Source organism: Vanellus vanellus (assembly GCF_965231255.1).
Source record: "Vanellus vanellus genome assembly, chromosome: 17".
Classification (NCBI taxonomy): domain Eukaryota; kingdom Metazoa; phylum Chordata; class Aves; order Charadriiformes; family Charadriidae; genus Vanellus; species Vanellus vanellus.
Window position 1 is genome coordinate 8,260,344 of NC_138922.1, and position 20,019 is coordinate 8,280,362.

General features: G+C 51.7%; 1 protein-coding gene across 1 annotated transcript in view; it reads left to right on the top strand.

The window, feature by feature from the left end:
- The window catches only part of CACNA1G (calcium voltage-gated channel subunit alpha1 G), a 103,162-nt gene that overhangs the window by 41,220 nt on the left and 41,923 nt on the right, over window positions 1–20,019 (top strand). Inside the window, exons 13-20 of the mRNA XM_082492405.1 lie at window positions 1,629–1,697; window positions 4,485–4,578; window positions 5,676–5,860; window positions 6,011–6,457; window positions 12,177–12,277; window positions 13,441–13,564; window positions 16,506–16,574; window positions 17,450–17,634. Coding sequence (XP_082348531.1) covers window positions 1,629–1,697; window positions 4,485–4,578; window positions 5,676–5,860; window positions 6,011–6,457; window positions 12,177–12,277; window positions 13,441–13,564; window positions 16,506–16,574; window positions 17,450–17,634 — 1,274 coding nt within the window. The remainder of the gene's footprint in view (window positions 1–1,628; window positions 1,698–4,484; window positions 4,579–5,675; window positions 5,861–6,010; window positions 6,458–12,176; window positions 12,278–13,440; window positions 13,565–16,505; window positions 16,575–17,449; window positions 17,635–20,019) is intronic.

Here is a 20,019-nt window from a genome sequence, read left to right on the forward strand (position 1 = left end):
TTTTGACCGGGCGTTCTCTGCTCTATCTGGAGCCTGGCGTTGGTGCGGGGAAGGTGAGCGGGGGGCACTCCGTTTGATCGAGCTGCTAATTTGAAATTGCTGCCTGACCTCCCCGATCCCTGCCCTGGGGACTTCTCTTTGAAGCAAGCAATGACTCCTCTTTGTCAGGCATAAAGCTCCTCTCCCGAGGGAATTCCTGATAATTTTATCTCCAAAGCGTATTCTTCCATTGGTGATCCTCCCGTTGTCGTGGCTCTTTGTCTCCGGCCATCCTCCCTCTTGGGTTTGTTCCTTTGTGCCCCCCTCCCTCCCTGGCACCCCAGGACCCTCCTCCAGCACCTCCATCCTTTCCTCTGCAGGAGGACATTACCTGCTCTCTGGATGTAGCGTCCTGGGAGAAATACGGACTTTGGCTTCTTCTGGGCTTCAGCCAGAGGGAGCAGTCCCTCCTCCTGCAGTGGGGATTTGGGGTAGTGTTCTTCTTCCATCCCTTGCCTTTTGCATTCCTATTGGTTTCAGTGGGATTTTCCTTGTGAAGGAAAAGTGTTTTCTCTTTCGATGGCTTTTCCACGTCTCTCTCTGTACACAACCAAAAGCTTTAAATTAAGTGCCCATTACATCACTAGCAAGACACTATTGGCCCATCCAGATCCCAAAGCTGATCAGTTTTTCTTAAACTCTTCATCCCAGCCTAGAGTGGGATGAGTTTTGCATCCCGTGTAGCAACTAGAGGAAAGATCAGTCGTCCTATAGGGCAAGAAATTAAGCCGGTGGGACAACCTGTGCCCTCCTGCCGCAGTGTGTAACCTCCCGCAGCCCCGCGGGACGGGACCGGGCACGGCCGCGCTGCCGAAACGTGCTGAGGAGTGTCGGAAGAGCCACCCCGAGGAAGGGGAAGCACAGTGAGGTCAAAAATGACGCGTGCGTGCCAAATGGGTAGGAAAAGACTGACTTCTGGTGCTGGGAAGAGATGCCGGGGCCGCTCATGTGGCAAAGCCCCCCCCAGGACGGGGCTGTGCCCTCCCTGCCCGCAGACCCCACTGCCTTTGGGCACCCAAACGGGTGTCTCCACTAACGGGGGTGAGGAGGGATCTGAACTCACGGCAGGTTCCGGTGGCTTTCCTTAAAGTCGACATTTCACCTGGCTCGAAGAGGACTGATATTGTGTTAATCAAACATTCATTAAAAGCCTCCATTGCTGCTTAATGAAGGCATAATAAATAAAGATCCTATTATGCAGCTGCAAAAAAAAAAAATTAAAAAATAATCATGTTTTCAATAATTAGCTGGTGTTTCATTAGCGCAATTATCACTTAGGAGCTGAAGCAAGCTCCGTTCGAAACACTTGATTTAAAGGTAAGGCTGGTCCCTTCGAAGGGCTTCACTCCCTCTGAGATCTTCCACCCCCTCCCTGCACCGAGAGGAGTGGGTGTCCCAGCCCGGCTCTCCGTCACGGCCGCACGCTGCCCTTCTCCCCCTCTCCTTCCCTGCCTTTTCTCATGTGGTTTGTTTTATTTTTTTTATTTTTTTTTTTTTTTGATTCCCCATTCAGCCCTGCTGTTGAAACTGTGAAAATTGAACCCCTCCTTCCCCTTCCTCCCCCCTCCCTCCCCCCGTTTCTCCTTCAGGAGATCTCCAAGCGAGAAGACGCGAGTGGGCAGTTAAGCTGTATTCAGCTGCCTGTCGACTCGTCGGGGGTACGTACGCAGCACGTCCCGCCGCCGCCGTGGTTGTCTCTCTCGTGGTGCCTGGTCACACGCCGTGGTGCTGTCCTCATTGTAGTAGCTGTTGTTCTTTTGGGGGTTGTTTGGGGGTTTGTTTCTTTTTTGTTTCTTTTTTGTCGTCCTCATTGTTGAGTCAGCCTTGATTTTAAGTCCCTTCCTTCTCTGGGGTTGCCAGCTAAATTAAGGTGGGTGCTTCGAGGTGGTTGATGTGGCTCCAGCCCCGGCTCTCGCCGACCCCTTTCTGGATGTGTGCCCTGGGGAAGGCTCCCCGCGGGGCTGTCACGGCCCCTCCACAGCGCGGTCACATCCCGGGGACCTCCCGAGGGATGCGGACGGTGATGCTGCCCGCTGGGCGTGCTGCCAAGCGCTCCCTCCACCACGCAGATGGAGGAGGGTTCCCAGGAGCGAAGGGACCTGGAATCAAGCCTGTTTGTGGACACGTGTGGGGAGAGCCTCGTGCTCGGTAGGACGGTGGCAGCCGCGCCGGTGGCGTGTCCCAGAAAGGCTGGCCGGGACGCTGGGATCGCCAGCGAGATGCTGCGTTACAGCGCGGGTCAGGATGTGCAGTGTTCCCGTCCAGGTCTGAGGAAGCCGTGGATCTCCGGAATGCAGCACGCTCCAAACCTTACTCTTCTGCCAACCTCATCTTTCTCTTTACCGCTCCCTTCCCTTTCTGTCCTTTCCGAGGAGCCTGGCTTTTCCTTCGGCACAAAAGCCCTTTCCCATCGTATCCCAGTGTGTCCGTCCCCTTCGGTACAGGCTGGTTTAGCCGCTGTACAGTCTGGTCCACCTTGACGTACCCTCCTTTCCCAAAAGGATTTTAACTCCCTGTTCTCTCATAACCCCTTTTCTATCCAGAAAGGCAAACTGGGAGTGCAAGAACAGGTAACGGGCAGCAGCCCCGGCTGCGAGATGCTTGCCTGCACCGCGCTGAGTCTGGCACGTGGTGTTTCAGAGGGGACGCTTTCTGCCCTCCAGGCGTGGGGTTTGGTGCTGGGGAGGGGGGTGGGAAGTTCCCGCGTGGCTCTGCTTTTCCATCTCGGCACCACATCTCATCGTGCCCCCTAAAACTTTCCTTTGGGCTGTTAAAGAGCACTCCAGGAATACAAATAGCATAAAATTCTTCCCGTTATTTATTCCTTTTTAATAACCCATTAGGGAGAATGAGTAATTCCTGGCAGGCCCGCTGACGGGCTGAGCCCGGAGCCTCGGCGGGGAGCGTACCTGGAGCCAGCTGGAGCCCCTGTTCGTACGGAGACACGGTTTTGACTCCAGCGGAGTTCAGCCCGGCCTGACTTTAGTGCTCCCCCTTGCAAGGTGCATCCCTGACCTTCCCAGTCTGAGTCCTACAGGATGAGCTTCCCTGAGTAGCACAGGAGTCCTGGATCCTCAGGAGGGGAAGTTTTGAGCCAACGCTTCACATCACGCTCTTTTGCCTTAAAAACGTGTGTCTGAGAGTGTGCAGTCTGCCTGGAAAAAAAAACCCTTAACTGTGTAATGACCCTTCGGGGGGAGTATTAGGGCTCATCCCTCTGGGGTTTTGCTTAACAGAGAGGCGCAGGGCACTGGACCTTGTGTCGGATGCCACCTCTTCCTCCTGTCCCATGCTGGGGCCCATCTGAGTTTTACAACCAACAGGTACCCGAGCACCAAACCTCCGCGGCGCTGGTCAGGGCTCCTGGGGACGCAGCTGAGCCTTGGTGGGGTTTTCTGGGGCTCCTGGTCTCTCCCAGCTGAAGCGAGGATCTGCTTGGCTTCTTTCATCCCAGCATCCTCCCTCCCTTCCCACCTCTCCTCCCTCCCCGCGTACATCGCGACGGGGCTTGGTGCCCTCTGCCAGAGCGTTGGTTTCAGCCGTGAATCCTCTTCTTTTGGATGGACGTCATTCTGGCGAGCACCATCGCCCGTCGGGTGTATCCTGACTATACCACACCCTAAGCACCTTTCTGCAGTGCCAATGGACAGAATCAGTGGGGTGCGCAGGGACATCCCTAATCGGGTCCATGCCGCAAGACCAAGCCAGAGCCTGGGCACCACGCTGCGAGCCATGGTAAACATCTTCTCTCTCCTGAGGATGGGTCCACGTCAAAGCAGGCAGCTCTCACTCAACCCGCAGCATTTGAAATGATACAGCGGAATTTATTTAAATTCCTAAATCCCCCAAACCTCTGCTTCTGTTGTGGTTCGCAGCTGGGAGGGGAACAGCCGCCCAGGGCAGTCGCTATCAGGTTCTGCCAGCTGGATCCTCTCTGCGCTGGTGGGGCGTCCATCTGCACGTGCCCATTAGCCGCGCTGGAAAGTCAGGGTCCCTTGTGCCCCTTCCGAACCCTGGATTGCTTCATCGAAGCATCAGTAGAAAGAACCACACAGAGAAAGTTTTAAGCTATAGTTTATAAAGTAAGAGAGATGAGTAGGTTCAATTTTTGTCCCAAAATTGCTCGTCAGATATCTGTCCTTCCCTAATACCTGCCCAGTATGCAATTCCAGCAGCAAAAATTAAGCAATGGTTTGGGTTTTTTCTGATCCCTTTCTGGGACTGCGTTTGGAGCCAGAGGCAGTCTGTTTTCCTGGTAGGAGGTTAATTAGTCTGTGGTATAAATATGTGCATGCGTCATTTTGTGAAAGGTGATGTTGCATCGTGGTGCGAAATTCAGTGGATCCGTAGGTGTGGTGTTGGAGATGGGAAATTGTTTTTTCAGAGGGGTGTCCGTGCACCGCGGCCCGTCGCCCTCCTTGCTGAAGCCCTCTGTTTTGCTCCAGGGTGATGCTTCCAAGTCCGATTCCGATGGCGATCTCTTCCCCCGCAGCCTGGAAGAGGAGGGAGGACTTAAGAAAAACTTGTCCAATCCAGCCTGTGAGTAACCGCCCCGGGGGCACAGGCCCTTCCGCAGAAACCTCGCTTTGCTGTGAAAACAACGTGTCCCGAAGGAAAAAGCCATCCCAGAGAGAACAACTTCGAGTACTGTGTTCAGTTTTGGGCCCCTCACTACAAGAAGGACATTGAGGTGTTGGAGCGTGTCCAGAGAAGGGCTACAAAGCTGGTGAAGGGTCTGGAGGACAAACCTTATGAAGAACGACTGAGGGATCTGGGGTTGTTTAGCCTGGAGAAGAGGAGGCTGAGGGGAGACCTTATCACCCTCTACAACTACCTGAAAGGAGGTTTTAGAGAGATGGGAGCTGACCTCTTCTCCCTGGCGACAAGTGATAGGATGAGAGGAAACGGGTTCAAGTTATGTCAGGGCAGGTTTAGATTGGATATTAGGAAGCATTTTTTCACTGAAAGGGTTATTAAACATTGGAATAGGCTGCCCAGAGAGGTGGTGGATTCACCATCCCTGGAGGTGTTTAAGAAAAGGGTAGATGAGGTGCTTAGGGACATGGTTTAGAAGTGGTGGTGTTTTTATCAGGGTAGGTTAACAGTTGGACTTGATGATCTTAAAGGTCCCTTCCAACCTCACTAATTCTATGATTCTATGTAGTCTAAGCTGTGGCACGCTTGACATCGCAGCAGGCTTGCGGCATGGGGTGGGATCCTGGGATGCAGACGGAGAGAGACATGATGGTATTTGGGCTGTAACCTCCCCGCTGAACCCAAGGTCTGGGCTTTTGGGGTCTCTCTGCAGGGGCGGAAGCAGAGGACCTGCCAGGAAGGAGGATGGAGGGAGCCCGGCATGGGCAAGGAGTGTTGGTTGGAGGGTTGAGGGGGAGCAGGTGACAGTCTGCATCTGTTCTTCTCTCCCATTGGCACCTGATCCCATTCCTGGTTTGCGTGTCCCTGCTCCCCTGCCAGGCTGAAGGACAGGCTCTCAGCTCTCCAGAAGGGCTCTTTGGCCTCCATCCTCCTGGTGCTTGGAGGAGAGCCGGCCCTGTGCATCTGCTTTGCCTGCCGGGGAGCAGGTTGTAGATGTGCCCCTCGAGGTGTGACACCAAAAACCCACTTGTGTCTTCTAGTGATGGCCCTGAGTGACCACCCGGAGCTGAAGAAGAGCCTGACCCCGCCGCTCATCATACACACCGCTGCCACGCCGATGCCCATGCCCAAGAGCGCCATGTTTGGGGATGCAGCGCAGGGCTACGAGTCCCGCCGGGCCAGCGGCGTCTCCATGGACCCTGCCGCCTACGAGCTCAAGTCCCCGGTACTCACGTCATCTCCTCCTGCGGATGCTCAGCGGGTGTCCATTGGGCTTACGGGACTGTCTGTCCATCCATCCGCCCCAGCTGGCACGGCAGCGGCCTGCCATGGGGCGGGTGGCACGGGGCTGATGTTCTCCCTGTCCTTCCTGCAGCCCAGCGCCCGCAGCTCCCCGCACAGCCCCTGGAGCGCCGGCAGCAGCTGGAACAGCCGCCGCTCCAGCTGGAACAGCATCGGCCGGGCCCCCAGCCTCAAGCGTCGGGGACAGAGCGGGGAGCGCAGATCCCTCCTCTCCGGCGAGGGGAAGGAGAGCTCGGAGGAAGGGGAGAGCTCGGATGAGGAGCACTCCAGCCGGGCCGGCAGCTTCAACGGCTCTTTGCCTCATCGCATGGAGTCGCTGGAAACAAAAGGCTCCTTCGACCTCCAGGATACCCTGCAGGTGCCTTCCCTGTACCGGACCAGCAGCGTGCACAGCAGCCGGACCTCCACCTCCGAGCACCAGGACTGCAATGGGAAGACCTCTCCGGGTCTGCTTCTGCACCAGCTCCACCTGGATGACCCCCGACAGGACTGTGATGACGGCGATGATGAAGGCAACATGGTAAGGAAATGCCAAGCGCTCATTTGGGGCATTTTTCCTTGTCAAAGCGATGCTTGTCCCTGTTTCGGGAGCGCATGGGTGGGAAGCAATGGCCTGTGGCAGGGACTAGGTCTCACCATCACCGCCAGACCAGACTGAGAGTCACCCAGAAGAACACCAGAAGGTCTTTGGGCTGTGGATGCCACCAGAAATGGGGTTGGCATCGTATTAAGTATTTGAGTGCAGTATCAGAAGGTTCATGATGGAGACATCAGGGCAAAACTCCCCAGGTACCACTAAAAGGTGCAGAGCAAAGGCTGTCTCTTGGAAATAGTCACTCTCCTGGTTTCATTTTTTCTTTAGGGGAAAAAAAAACAAAACACCACAACAAAACAAGTAACTTTCCCTGCTCTCCAAAAATTATTCAGCTTTTTGCCCCCACGTACAGCAGCAGACAATTTCTGTTGACGTGGACAGGCGAGGAAAGGGAAGGGCAGGGTTTGGCCCCCCATTCCCATGGCAGCATTACTCCGGTAGAGATGGTGGTAATTTCAAAGGCTTTGCATTAATTTCCATATGAAGAGGCATCACTCCAATAAGCATCTCTCTTTCACAGGCATGAAAAGTGCCAGTTTAGCTAAAAGGGCTGCAAGTGCAGGGAAAGGAGGAGGGTCTCTTTTTCCACGTGGGTTTTTGTATCTTAAGGGCATAAAAGGAATTTGGCTGCTTTTCCAAGGTTTTTTGCATGGCTGGCAGAAAGGGGCTTGAGCTGGTGGGAGGACGCCTCGGGGACTGTCCCATCGGGATGTTCCCAGGACAGTTTTGGGGAGTTTTAGGGGGGAGTTCTGCTCTTCCCGGGTTACCTCTTTCTTTCACTTTACCTTGTTCTCAGGCTTAAAAATGGGACAGTCTGATGTGTCATCCTCACGGGGGTAACTCTTTCCGCTGGTGAAGCGGATGGTTTTTGGGTAGAGCCACGTGATGGTAACCGGGGCATTACTGAGAACACGAAAGCTGCGGCTTGTAGACGTGATTTTACTGTATTTCACTGAGTTTGTTGCATGAAAATGGAATTTGGAGCGTGTGAAGGGATGCAAAATGGAGCGGTGACTCCAGAGGAGGAACAGGAGGAGAAAGAGAGTTAGTGCTGGCAGAATGGAGTCACTCGGCTGCGAATCGCCTTTAAAAAAAGCCATTATCCCATTACATCTCCAGCATGGATCCTCAGCCTGGGATTTTTACTGATTGTCTTAACCTGGTTTTTAACCTCCATAAAATAAATTGAATTTTTAAGAAAGGGAGCGCTAATTATTTTTGGAAAAAACACTATTAAAAGTGATCAAGAGACCATGCTCTTTATTGCTAGCTAGGGATTGGCTTTTCGTGCTCCAACATCTGCTGCTTTTTCCAGCTCACCTGGTCCAAACCTCTCTCAGGTCCCTTCCTTTCCCCCCGCAGGCTCGGAAGCCAGCAGCCCCCCTCGCGCTGGACGTCAGGTGATGGGACACGTCCCTCCTGTCCCATCCCACCCAGCCCCGCAGCCCCAGCCAGCGCTGACGACGGGCTGTTGAATAAGATGCACGTTTTTTATCTTTCTTACGGTGGCCGCTTTTAGCGTAAACCAAACGCCTTCTCTGGGTGCCGAGGTCCGGCCACGCAGAGTTAGACCAAAGGTGCCTCAGTCCTCTCCCACGGAGCGGTTGGGAGCAAATGCCGAGGGGAAGAATAGGCAAAATAGGGTAAATAAATTGTGCCCCAGCCCACGGTAGAGCCACAGCTGGGACATCCGCGGCTGGCTGGTGCCTTTCCCCGTGCTCTGAAATACGTCTTCACTGCGGATCGCTAAACCAGACGGATTGGAAAATATTGCTTAGATTAGCGAAATGAGCCCCCAGGTTGCAGAGCTTCCCTTTGCGATTCCCTCCTGACGTTTGGGGGGATTGCTTTGCCCCTAAATTAGCCTTGACAAAGTCAGGGGAAAAAAGTAATTATTTTTAAAATGGAAAAAATAAAATTCAAAACTCCCCCGCCAACAAAAGAAGAAAAGAACTCGACTGTTATTCAGATCAAAGTAATCCTAAATATGCCCTTCTGCAACAAAGCCTCACATCTCTCCTTGCTGGCTGGTTTTGATTGCCTCTGCGCAGAAATAAAAGGAAGTGCAAAGGCTCCGTTTGGATCTCCCAGGCTCCCATTATATTAGTGCCGCTCCGCTGCCTTCAATGAGTTTATTCTGAATTTACCTCCCTCCAAGGGGCCAGAATCAGGCCCCTGGTAGCTCTTCTCCCCAGCAGTATAAAATCGGGGAACGGAAATCTGTTCTTCATTGCGCGAGTGCAGACGAGGAGAAACTTCAGGGAGCGGGCGGTCTGCCGCCCGGGTGGGTTCACGCGGCCGTGACCGAGATCAGGGATGTGCTGCGAGGTCTTTGTTGTTCACATCTGCTGGATTTTTGGATGCTTTTCTACCCAGATTGCTGAGCGCTCAGAGCAGAAAGTGAGGGAAATATTGAATCTGCAACCAAATGTGTCCCCTCCTCCCAGGGGACAAAATCCTCGTTGCAATGGCAGCTCCTTTCCCCGTTGCCTATTGCACTTTTATTTTTTTTTTTGTTTTCTGTGGCGTGCAGTCCAGCCGCTCCCCAAACCCTCTCCGCTGCCCCCGCTGCATATTTAAATTGAATAATCAGGTCCCGAGCGCCTCTGCGCAGCTTCCAGCTTGCCTGGAGGTCCGTTGCCACTCATAGAGCGTTTTTCAGCTCCCCCCCCCCCATCCCCCCCATCCTTATAATAAATCTTTTATAAATCTGAGCCTCTCCCTTACTCCGAGGAGTACATCAGTCATCTTTTAATGCCAACAGCCTTTCATCCTGCCCTCGTAACTACACTAATATCTGAAAGTCCTAAAAAAAAAAAAAAAAAAAAAAAATAAATTGAAAAAAAAGCAAAAGAAAAGCAGCTGTTTCTCAGCAGCTCTCCCCGCTGTGGGCTCGGAGGGCCCTGTCAGCGCGCTGCCGGGGGAAGGCAGCCCCGGCATCACACCGCCTCCCGGCCCCTGCCCGCGTCCCGGCGGGGGGAGCCCGGGTGGTCTTACCCAGGGGGATTTTGTCTAAGTCACTGGCGACCAAATTAAAGAGTAGTGTTCTTCTCCTCCCCCCGCTGCCCTGCATCTTTATTCATCCCGTCCAGGTGTGTTTTACGAACAAACAGATATGATTTAAACCACATAATTGATATATCGCTTTGAAGATAATGCAGGCTTAAGCTGCAATCAGCCTGATTGTAAGCGGTTGATGTGCCTCTGGACCTCGCGGAGAAAGCATCTGATGGGACTTAGGCTGGGAACGCTCGGGTTTTATTTCCCAAATATCTTACATTTGGCTCAAATTAACTGAACTGCGCTGTTCCACGGGTGGAAATCTGGAGTAATTCCTTTGCCTTTAGATTTCTGCGGATGTACTTGGCCCCGTACAGAGCCGCCGGGCTGCAGCCCCGGCCGAGCCCTGGTGCTCGCCCTGACGCTAACACGCTCAATAGAGAGACATGATGGAAGATCACTTTTTGCCTTTGTTATCTGATTTAGCCCATGAACTGCAAGCTGCAACAATTAGCCAAACCCCAAAATATCTTTGGCATTAAAATTGGACAAAAGGAATATAAAGAAGCATTCTGTGCTGCTGACGCATTACCATTCACTACAAATCCCCATGATAAATACCAGAACTGCTTTGAATAATAGATACTTCTGGAAACCTTCCAGCTCGCAAAATGAACCGGACCGAGTCGCAGCTATTACTCCATGTCCAGAGGCTGGGGTAGAAATCGCTGTTCTCACCGCGACTTTGAGCAGACACCTGATTTTTATCCATTTACTTACCTTTGTTAAATCTATGGATAATTAAACTAACTAGGCTGCTCGAAGGGATAACGCAACCCCAAGGATGTGTGCTCTATTAAATACAGTTTAGAGAGAAGGGAGCAGTTCTGACTCCTTGCCTGGAGTTGGAAAGGGGATGTGAAAACAGCCAAGATGTGGCCCAAACCTACTGGTGCGCCGTGGCGCCGTCTGCGTTTGCGTAGAAGGGGAGGGAAGGATGGGCGGCTGAAGGAGAGGGGTAGAAAGATCTAGCTTTTCTTTGTTTGTTTGTTATTCAGACTTTTCGTGTTATTTCCACGAGGTGGTTTTCACTTTCTGAAGGGTTCAGGTTGTCACCAAGTGCTTTCATTAAAACGGACGCTACACTAGTTATGACCCATCGCTAATGAGACCCCTGGCTGAGCGCGTATGGGAACAGAAAGCACTTCCTCCATTCCACTCAATTACCCTAACAAATCCTATTTTTACAGTCCAGAATACCTCCAATCGCTAACAGTTTGGCTCCAAACGAACCCCCCCCTTCCCCATTTCCAGGGTGAAATAAAGAGAAGTGCCTCAGCCGCGGGGTCGGGGCGCTCCGGGGGCGCGAGCGGCGATTCCCGCGCAGCGCTCCGCAGCCCTCGGCGTGCTCACGGCTCTCAAGGGCCGCAGAAGAAAGCTTCAAAGAGCCCGGGCAGCCACGTTGCCGTGTGCCTGCCCATCCAAGCCCAGGTGGCAGCAGGGAAAGAAGGGAAATGAAAGAGCACGGGGTTGTTTCTGTTTATCTGTAAACGCAAAGCACTGCGGTGACATTGCACAGGGCGGTCTGGGGATTTATCTTCTGGCGCTTCGATCTGGGAGGGCTGGGAAAGCCCCGGCGCGATGGGCGACGTGTTCGTCTGGCTTCTGCCGCTTGTCCGTGCTCGAGATGCTCCCACTGCAACGCCAATTGGATTAAAGATCCTGACTTCCCCTCGGAGACCGACGGACGAGAAGGCGACGAGACCTAATCCAGAGGCTGTTGCAGCCGGGAGGAGGCTTCCCCTCGGTGTCCACTTTTTCGTGTCTTTAGTTGACCCCTTGGCCAACGCTTTTACAACCTGCCCTCCTGGCCTTAAATGACCTTGCAGACGGTCTAAAACATAAGCAGACGTGGCTGAGGATGCGCTGTGGTTTCAAGTAGGAATTAATTTGCGGGAGTCGCATGGCCTGTGTTCCTGCCGAATGTCAGGCTGGCCACGATGTTCCCTTCTGGCTTTATAATCTCCCATCTAATCTGTTCGTGCTGAACGAGAGGCAGATGCTCGCCATTGTTATTCCTGGGCCAAAACTCAGGTCCCCAAACGATTTCTTCAGCTTTCTGGTGGTGCGTGGACGTAAGGCTTGGCCCAGCGAGCGGCAGGAATCCCTCCCTCTGCTCCCTGTATAACCTCTGACTTAAGCGTTATGTATGCTTTAAAAAAACCCCAAACAAGAAAAAAACCTAACAAAAATACCCCCAAAATATTAGAAGATTCAGGCAAGCATCTGAGGAGTATCTGGAGGGACCGAGGCTGATCAGAGCAGGTTATCAATCCTCTGGGACCAGGATTTTATTCACTGTGTTTGTCCTCTTGGCTAACCGGGTGCCAGATGCAGTTACCGTGCGGAGGAAGACGCAAGACCGAACCCTGCGCAGCCCTTGCCCGGCTGCCAGAGCTCCTTCCCCTGCCCAGCGGGGTCTTTTTTGGGGAGAGATCATTTTATTTCAACTTTACTGAGCACTTGGAGATAGGCCCTCAGTGCAAAATTGCCCCAGGTCCTTCACTTGGAATTTTTGGGGGTTTATTGTTTTAACAGTTCTCTCCGTGTTTTCCTCCCGCTCTGCTGTATGTTTCCCTCCTAGAGCAAAAGGGACCGCATGAAGGCGTGGGTACGGGCACGTCTCCCCGCCTGCTGCAAGGAGAGAGACTCCTGGTCCATCTACATCTTCGCTCCTCACTCAAGGTAAGGCAGCTGCGCTCGAGCCGCGGCGCCGTGCTGGGCACGGGTGCCCTCCTCACGATGGCTCGCTCTGCCCACCCACCCCAGATGGGTCTCCGTATGTCAGTCCACAAAACTCCCGGCCCTTCCCCTGCTCCGGTACTACCTCGGGCTCACAGGGAGCTGCTCTGGGGTGGGCATGGCCCTGGCATAGGAGCGTCCAGTACAGACCCATAGCCCAGGGCATGGCTAGAGGTCTATCAAGTTCATCATTTGCTTCGTCGGTGATGCCAGTGCTCTGCGAGTTTTTCACTCGATGGAGTGGGGGGCAGGTTTGAAGCAGGGGGAAAGGTGCTGCATTAAGCAGATAAATCTGAATTTGCACCCAGTGCAGACTTACAAGACAGCAAAGGGCACTCCTTGACCTCCTAAATCTGCCTGAACTTCTCTGTCCTCCCTCTCCCCACAACCCCCAGAAAACCCCCTCTCCTTGCCTGCAGCCCCCCAGCTCTGCCCTTCCCAAAGCCCAGCTGTGCCGGGGCCATCTGGGCTCCGTGCTCTCCTCTGTGTGCCTCTGGACGTGCACCCACGCTCAGCGAGGGTTTCCCGGGTTTGAGCCGGTGGGCCCCGGACAGCATTCGAGTTCATTCATACAAAGATTAGAGAGATTTTCAGAAACAGACTTTGGGAAATGTAATACGGTATTATAAATCCTGGGTCAGTGTACAGCCATCTGTCACAGTAAATAGCTTCTGTCCCTTTGTTCCGTGTGCGCTCAACCCTTACGGGCTTGCTCGGAGTATTTCTTCCTTTATTTAAGCTCAACCTGAGCACTACGGACCAGGTAGGGGGTGGGATCCAAACCCGGCTGCCTGTCCGAGCTGCGGAAGCAGCTGTTCCATTTCAAGTGACCCAAAGTCCCCGAGGAGCATTACTGGGGCTTGAAATTCTGTAGCCCAGTTCTGGAGCTCAGATCCTTTTCTATTCATACCCCGATCTGCCTGCAGCGTGCAGCTCTGCCAGGGAGGGGATTGGGATGTTGTAGCTCATCTGCTTTGCAAACGGAGCGCTCGATTCCCCTGCCACGCGTGGAGCTGCTGCGTCTCTGCGTCTCTCCCCAACCAGTCGAGCATTAATAGCTGGTCTGTCTCCTCTTTTTATTTTTTTTTTTCCTTCTTTCTCGGCAGATTTCGTCTGATGTGCAATAAAATCATCACGCACAAGATGTTTGATCATATCGTCTTGGTGATCATTTTCCTGAACTGCATTACCATTGCCATGGAACGACCCAAAATCGAGCCTCACAGTGCTGTGAGTTTCTGAGGTTATCGTTTTCCTGTGCTCCTCGTGGAGCCAACACCCGTGGCTGGGACCCCACTGCTATGCACTTGGTCTTTCTTTCTCTTTTTAAAATGAGAAGCTGCCACCACCCCCGTCATATCCTTTGAATCAGGCACAGCCACTCTCCTGGTCCCTACCCAGCCTCCTTTCAAAGTACAGGAGCAGAGCTCATGGCCTGCGATACATCGAATATCCCATTTCTGCAAGTACGATCAAGGTTTTAACACATGACATAAGCACGACATCTGTCTCAGTTTCCTTCTCCGATAAACCTTCAAACACTTTTCCTCTCTCAACACAATGTTCGTTTCTTCCATCTGTTCTCCACGGGCACGTATGTGTGGTGCGAAGGGAATGGGGGAAACTGTTCATTTCATACTCTCCTCTCCCCTTTGTGTATCAGCTTTGTTGTGACACAGGAAAAGCTGAACTGATACACGCACTGTAGCGCCATTTCCCCAAACCATTTTGTTTTAATAGACTATGTCAGGATTTCTCAAACCAGACCCTCACAGCGCCGACATCCGTTGATCAGGGGGGCAGTATCACCCTATTGCTCTTTTATTTTAGCATAGACCGTGGCTGAGAGATTCGCTGGGCTCTTGCTGATGTATTGCAAAAGACTGCTCATATCGCAATCGTATAGAATCCTGTTTTGTTGATGTAGGCGTGTCAGGCTGTTCATTTTTGTGGATCTTCAATGTAAGACCTTAAAACTGGAGTCTTGACTGCTCTCTGCCTATTTTAAGCTCTCCCTAGTAGTCCTCCTTACCGAAATAGTTTGCCCAGCAGTCCCTCCCCTAAATCCGTTTTTTTTCTTTTGGCTATCGTGCAGTCGTGGTGCACCAACTCGCAGCTGCAAGAAGAGAGCAGGACTCCCTGCCGGCTGATCGAGCAGGAGGAAATCACCCTGCTGTTCCCCAAATGGGGCACCCTGAGAATGTCCCTCGAAATCTCAAATGCTTCTTTGGAGCCCCTTGTTGTGTCCTCTGAGAGTCACCATTCACCAAGGGTGGCTCCAAAGGGAACTGTACTTACGCAGAGATAAGGGGAACGGGGTGACATGGGTGGATCAGAGGAGTCCACAGCAAAGAGCTGTAGCATTAAAAACCAGTACTTCGTATATGAGAGGAGGTGGATGAGCTGTGGTGTCCCCGAGCATTGGGAGAGTGCAGAGAGGGAAGGGGACAGGGACTGGTGTGAGGTTCATCAGCACCAGGTTAATACCAAGGGAACCAAAATGGGCCACGCAGGGTTGGAGCTGAGCTGGTCCATGCTGGGGCAGCAGCAGGGAGGAGAAGGGATGCCGAGCGGTGGGGCAGGGAGCAGGGGGGCCAGGAGGAGTGTGTGGGCCCTGCCTGCGTGATGGAGCTCTCATCCGGAAACTGAGAGTTAGTTTAGCTTGAATTGTTTAAAATAATTGTACTTTGCTTCCCTGAGCTGTGGATTTCCCAGCTGCTTCAAGCGAGTTCTCTTTCCCTGTCCCAGTTTCAGCTGGCTTATCGGAAGAGGGGATGCCGTTGCTAGCCAACACGCGCTCCCCATCGCAGAGTGCACGACATGGGCCGGGGAGATTATCCTTCAAAATAGCCACGCGCTTGCCAGAGAGGAATGTAATATCCTCGGTCTCTGCTCCATGCTATTGCTGTTTTATCTCCAGCTCCACAAGCAGGTCCCCACTCTTCTCTCTCCTGCGTACTGCCTACCCCTCCGCAGCAGCCTTTTGTGTGGCAGTCAGCTAACGGCCGGAGATGTTTCCTATCACAGCTCAGGCGATCACAGTGCAGGTCTAGGACCTAATTAATTATGGACCCGGTATGGAAACAAGCTACTCTGTGGTTCCTGAGTCACTTTCAGTAAATCATGATCTGGCAAGCAAGAGAGTTGCCAAGGTGTTTTGTCTTGTTTAAATTGCATCTCATTTTGAGCAACAGATCTGCATCTCTTACAGGACTGCTCTGTAGGGAGAGGCAAAAATAAATCCAAAATTGTTATTAGCAGAACCGGGGCTGGTTCAATTGTATGCGCACATGCATACATGCATACGCATCGTCTTTCCTCCAGCCTCTGCCTTCTGCTGTCCATTTCTCAGTACAGGCAATCAGAGATTGTTCGGGGATTAGGGAAAAGCGTAATTTATTTAATGATCATCATTAAAAAGAAAGGTTTCTGCTAACTACAGATAGGGAACCAGTCCATGGTCTCATCTGTAATCACTAGCTGCTATTGCAGCGCGGTGGCAGCGAGGACTGCATGGTCTGGTGGATAGCGCAGGGACTGGGAGATGAGACTATTGGGCTTCACGCCCAGGTCCAGCCTGGGGCTTTGGGCAAGTGAATCAACCTTTTGGGGGCAGGTCTCAGCTGGCATAAACCCCCAGAGCTTTGCTGGCTTCAGTGGAGCTGTGACAACTCATGCCAGCTGCGCTTCGGCGTCCCGTGGGTCTTGCTTGCCTTGCAGCACAGCCACTCTAATATTGACTTAATTTCTAGGAGAATTGGGAGCTCAGTGGTATTTGCACTGTGCGGTGGCGGCTGCAGGTGAGGGGTAGGTAGAGATTTGTCAAGCACGTTCTGAGGGGGGAAGATCTTCCTGTTTCTGCTGGGGGGGGGGGGGGGGTGGATTTGCGGGAAATGGGGAGATTTGGGGACAGATGGGGAGGATTTGGGGGCAGGTGCCGGCGGCTGCCCCTGTCCATGGTGCTGACACAGGCGCGGGCTCTGGCAGCGCTGCACCGTGCAGTGCGTTGCTGTCTAAATATTTGGATTTTCCTCTCTTTGCGAGCAAACAGTCCGAGATTTGTTTCAGTACAGAAGCTGGAGAACAGTTAGCACCCGCCCAAATATGCACAGGGAGATGTACAGCTGCAGAGAGCAGGCTATAAAACATTGTCTCTTTTTTTTTTTTATAGGAACGGATTTTCCTAACACTCTCCAACTACATCTTTACAGTTATCTTCCTGACTGAAATGACAGTTAAGGTAAATGAAGCTGGAGGATAAGTGTGCCTGTATTATATTAGTGAAATTTTATTATAGTGGACTCACAAAACCCCTAGGTCTACCAGCTACGAGCGAGGTGTATATTTTCCTCTTCTGAATCATATTCAAATACCCATCACATGCCTTATTCTGAGCACGTTTTACATCAGAACGATTTCACTGAAGTTGCTCTTGATTTACACCATTATATGAGCAATGGGATGCTTCAATTCAGCAATCCTTCCCTATTCAGCAAAGCTCTTGAGCACATGCTTAACTTCAACCATGCATGTAAGTCCCATTGTCTTCAACATCCAATTGTCCTCAACAACCTAAGCAGCTATGTGCTTTCCAAAGGAGGGAGAGACTTAAGCACGTTGAAACATTTTGCCGGATTTGAGGCAGGAGGCTCAGAAACCCATTGCTGTAAATCTCTCCTGTGTAATTCATAATCATCTCACAGAACAATTGCTCTTTCTTTGGAAAGTTTCTCTAGTTTCTCTATTTGCAAAGCTTGTAAATGATTGCTTTGGGTCAGCCACTCTGAACCTTTACTCCAGCAGTCTGTAGGAATAAAATACAATCAAACTTTTTATGCCAGAGCTAAACGTGTTAGGAACAGTTTTGTGCAGCTAGGTTTAGCTGCATGAAAAATATATCAGCTGTAAGGGAAAATCTGAGATGTTTCTGCAGAGGTATTTTTACAGTTCTTACAACATAACACTTGCTAATTTGTCTAATTAGGCTTCTATACTGGGAAGCAAATGGACTTACAGACTTGTATCTGTAAATAATACATTCTCAGCAGGTTGCTAACTGGAAGAAACATATTGGATGCGATACTCATAATTTGTTGCAACTTGGTGTCCGGGCAGGTGGTGGCACTAGGCTTGTGTTTTGGGGAGAAAGCCTACTTGAAAAGCAGCTGGAACGTGCTGGATGGGGTGCTGGTTCTCATCTCCGTCATCGACATCCTGGTCTCGATGGTGTCAGACAGTGGCACGAAAATCCTGGGGATGCTACGGGTTTTGAGACTGCTGAGGACGCTGCGGCCCTTAAGGTAAGCAGAGGATGGGGAAGACCTAAAAGAGTGTAGGGTGTGTGTGCCAAAGGGGGAGCTGAGCCTCTCCTGCGAGCAGCGGCATTCGTGCAAGGGAAGGGGCAGGCGAGACAAGGGCACGGCGTCTGTCGCCAATGTTGTGCCCAGCCTCCTGCTGCTCCGCAGACAATGAGCGTCCGCAGGTCCTGCGGAGCCGCAAGGAGCTCCGGGCGCTCACTGTGTTTTGGGACCAGCCCCAAGTGCGGTAGTAAACTGATCAATGCCTCTTTCGCTCATTAAAACACACATCCCCTGCTATTTGTGTTCTCATTTGCTCTGTGTAAAGTGCAGCTTAACAGCTTCTTCTCCCCCTTTCCTTCAGGCAGTCAATGGCTTTCCTAACAAAGAAGGAAATTAGTAGCAGGTGGCAGATCATTTTTAAGGAAGCAGAGACTAAACTGTTGCTTAACCTAGAATGCAAAGAAGCTTTTTTTTTTCCCCTTACTTCCCCATTAATTTTACACAAACATTTATTTTGAATATTGCCCAGACAAGATGACAGCAATTGTCCTGCTACCTTGGTGCCCCATCTCTGACAGCAGGCAGTATCCCATGCTCCCGGGGCAGGCACCCCTCTGGCAAGAACCTGCCCAAGGAGCAGCCTCTTCCAAACAGGCGTCTGTTTTGTGCTCTCCCCCAAAGCATGAAGGTTCCTCTCCGTGCTGAATGCAGTCCTTCTTTAATACCATTGTTGCTGCTCTTGTTATGCAGCAGCTAATAAACCTTCCTGCTCAAAGCATCTTTGTGTGCCTGTCATATCTTACTGCTGCTTCCTTCATAAAAGGTTCACTTTGAGTCAGGATTTTCTCTTTCAGGACAGAAAAATAGGACCCTGCTTCTGACAGAAGATGTTGTTTTACTACCCCTGTGTGAATAATAAGTCTAAATAACAATGGCCATGCCTATAACTATATCTTTCAAATATTCTCAACAGCTATGAAAGAGATTCTGTTAAATTGGGCTGTGTGTATGTTGTGCCTGGTGAGTTTTAGGACGTGAGCTGCTTTAATCATTTTTATCTGGACAGATAGCACCAGTGGTGTGGTTCAGCTCCTTGACCATATGACTAGACTGTCTTCCTATGTGACTCCAATTCAGACTTTTTTCTCTTCATGTGTGCCCCAGCATCTCCATGCCAATTGTAGTTTCTGGAGGCAGTTTCTGCCGGATTGCTGGTTCGGTAGATCTGCTCTGCTTTTCTGTTTTGGCTGATTTTTGACCTGTGTTTAAAAAAAACTACAAAATAATCTGGACAGCTCTGGGTAGAAGAAGGATTGGTTTCCCATCTCTGAACTATGGAAGGCAAGTTTCTCTCTTAAGGTGGTGTGGTTAAATCAGGCCTGGAGGAAGAGGCTTGGGTTGTGCTGAGCCCTGCTAGAGACACCTGTCTGACCTAGTAGAAGCCCTCTATGCTTCTTTGTACATCCATAGGTCTGTCTGGCCAAGACCTGGATCCTTGTTTAGTAGAGCTTTTCCCTGCAGTCACCTGTTTGCATGAGTAGTCTGCAGTTATGGGGAATAATCCACTGACTAACTGCGGGCTGGAGGAAGACCTGCCATCTGGAGCATGTGCAGGATTAGGCTCTTCCATTGTTATTCCATTCCTGTTGGCATTTGATATGTTTTCTCAAGAGAGTCCGTGAATGTTTTCAGCCAAGATACTTCTCTCTGCTACAAAGGAAATGTAAAAAGACAGCAACAAGCCCGTTCCCTAAATATGTTCACAATCAGTTCTATTCCCCTGTAATTAGATTTGTAGGAAATGAAAAAGCAGCCATCAAACTGGGGGCTTTTCAGTAAGTCATAAATCTCCACATGTGGAAACCCATCTGCCTCTGCGATGCACATCTGGGCTGCCCTGCGCACGCCTCTGCCCACAGCTGCCCGCTCTGCCGTCGCCGCGGGCTGCGCCATGTGGCTCGGGGATCTGCCGGCGCGTTCGGCTGCTTCAACATGGGATGACAGCTGGGATTGGTGACCTGAGGTCTTTGCACACTGTGGCTCCAGTCCCTGTGTCCAGGTGAAGTCCCCAGTGGAGACCGAACCAGATTTTCCTTTCCAGGAAAGCTTAGGGGACACAGACCAGAGCAAGTGCTCCATCCCCACCACAGGGGAGCTAACCCGCCGCCTTCTGTCCTCCCTTTGCGTGGGCTTTTGGGGACAGGGCTGCAGAGAGGACACGGACGGTGAGAAGCCAAGCCACGGCTCTGTGTGTCACACTCAATTTGAGGGCAAGGACAGCCCTCGTCGTCTCTGTGCTGGCTTTTCCTGGTCTGAAGGGTCTCTTCTTGCAGAAGACCTCCCTCATTCTGTCTCTTATTTTCTCCTGTGAAAACAGCCCCGTTG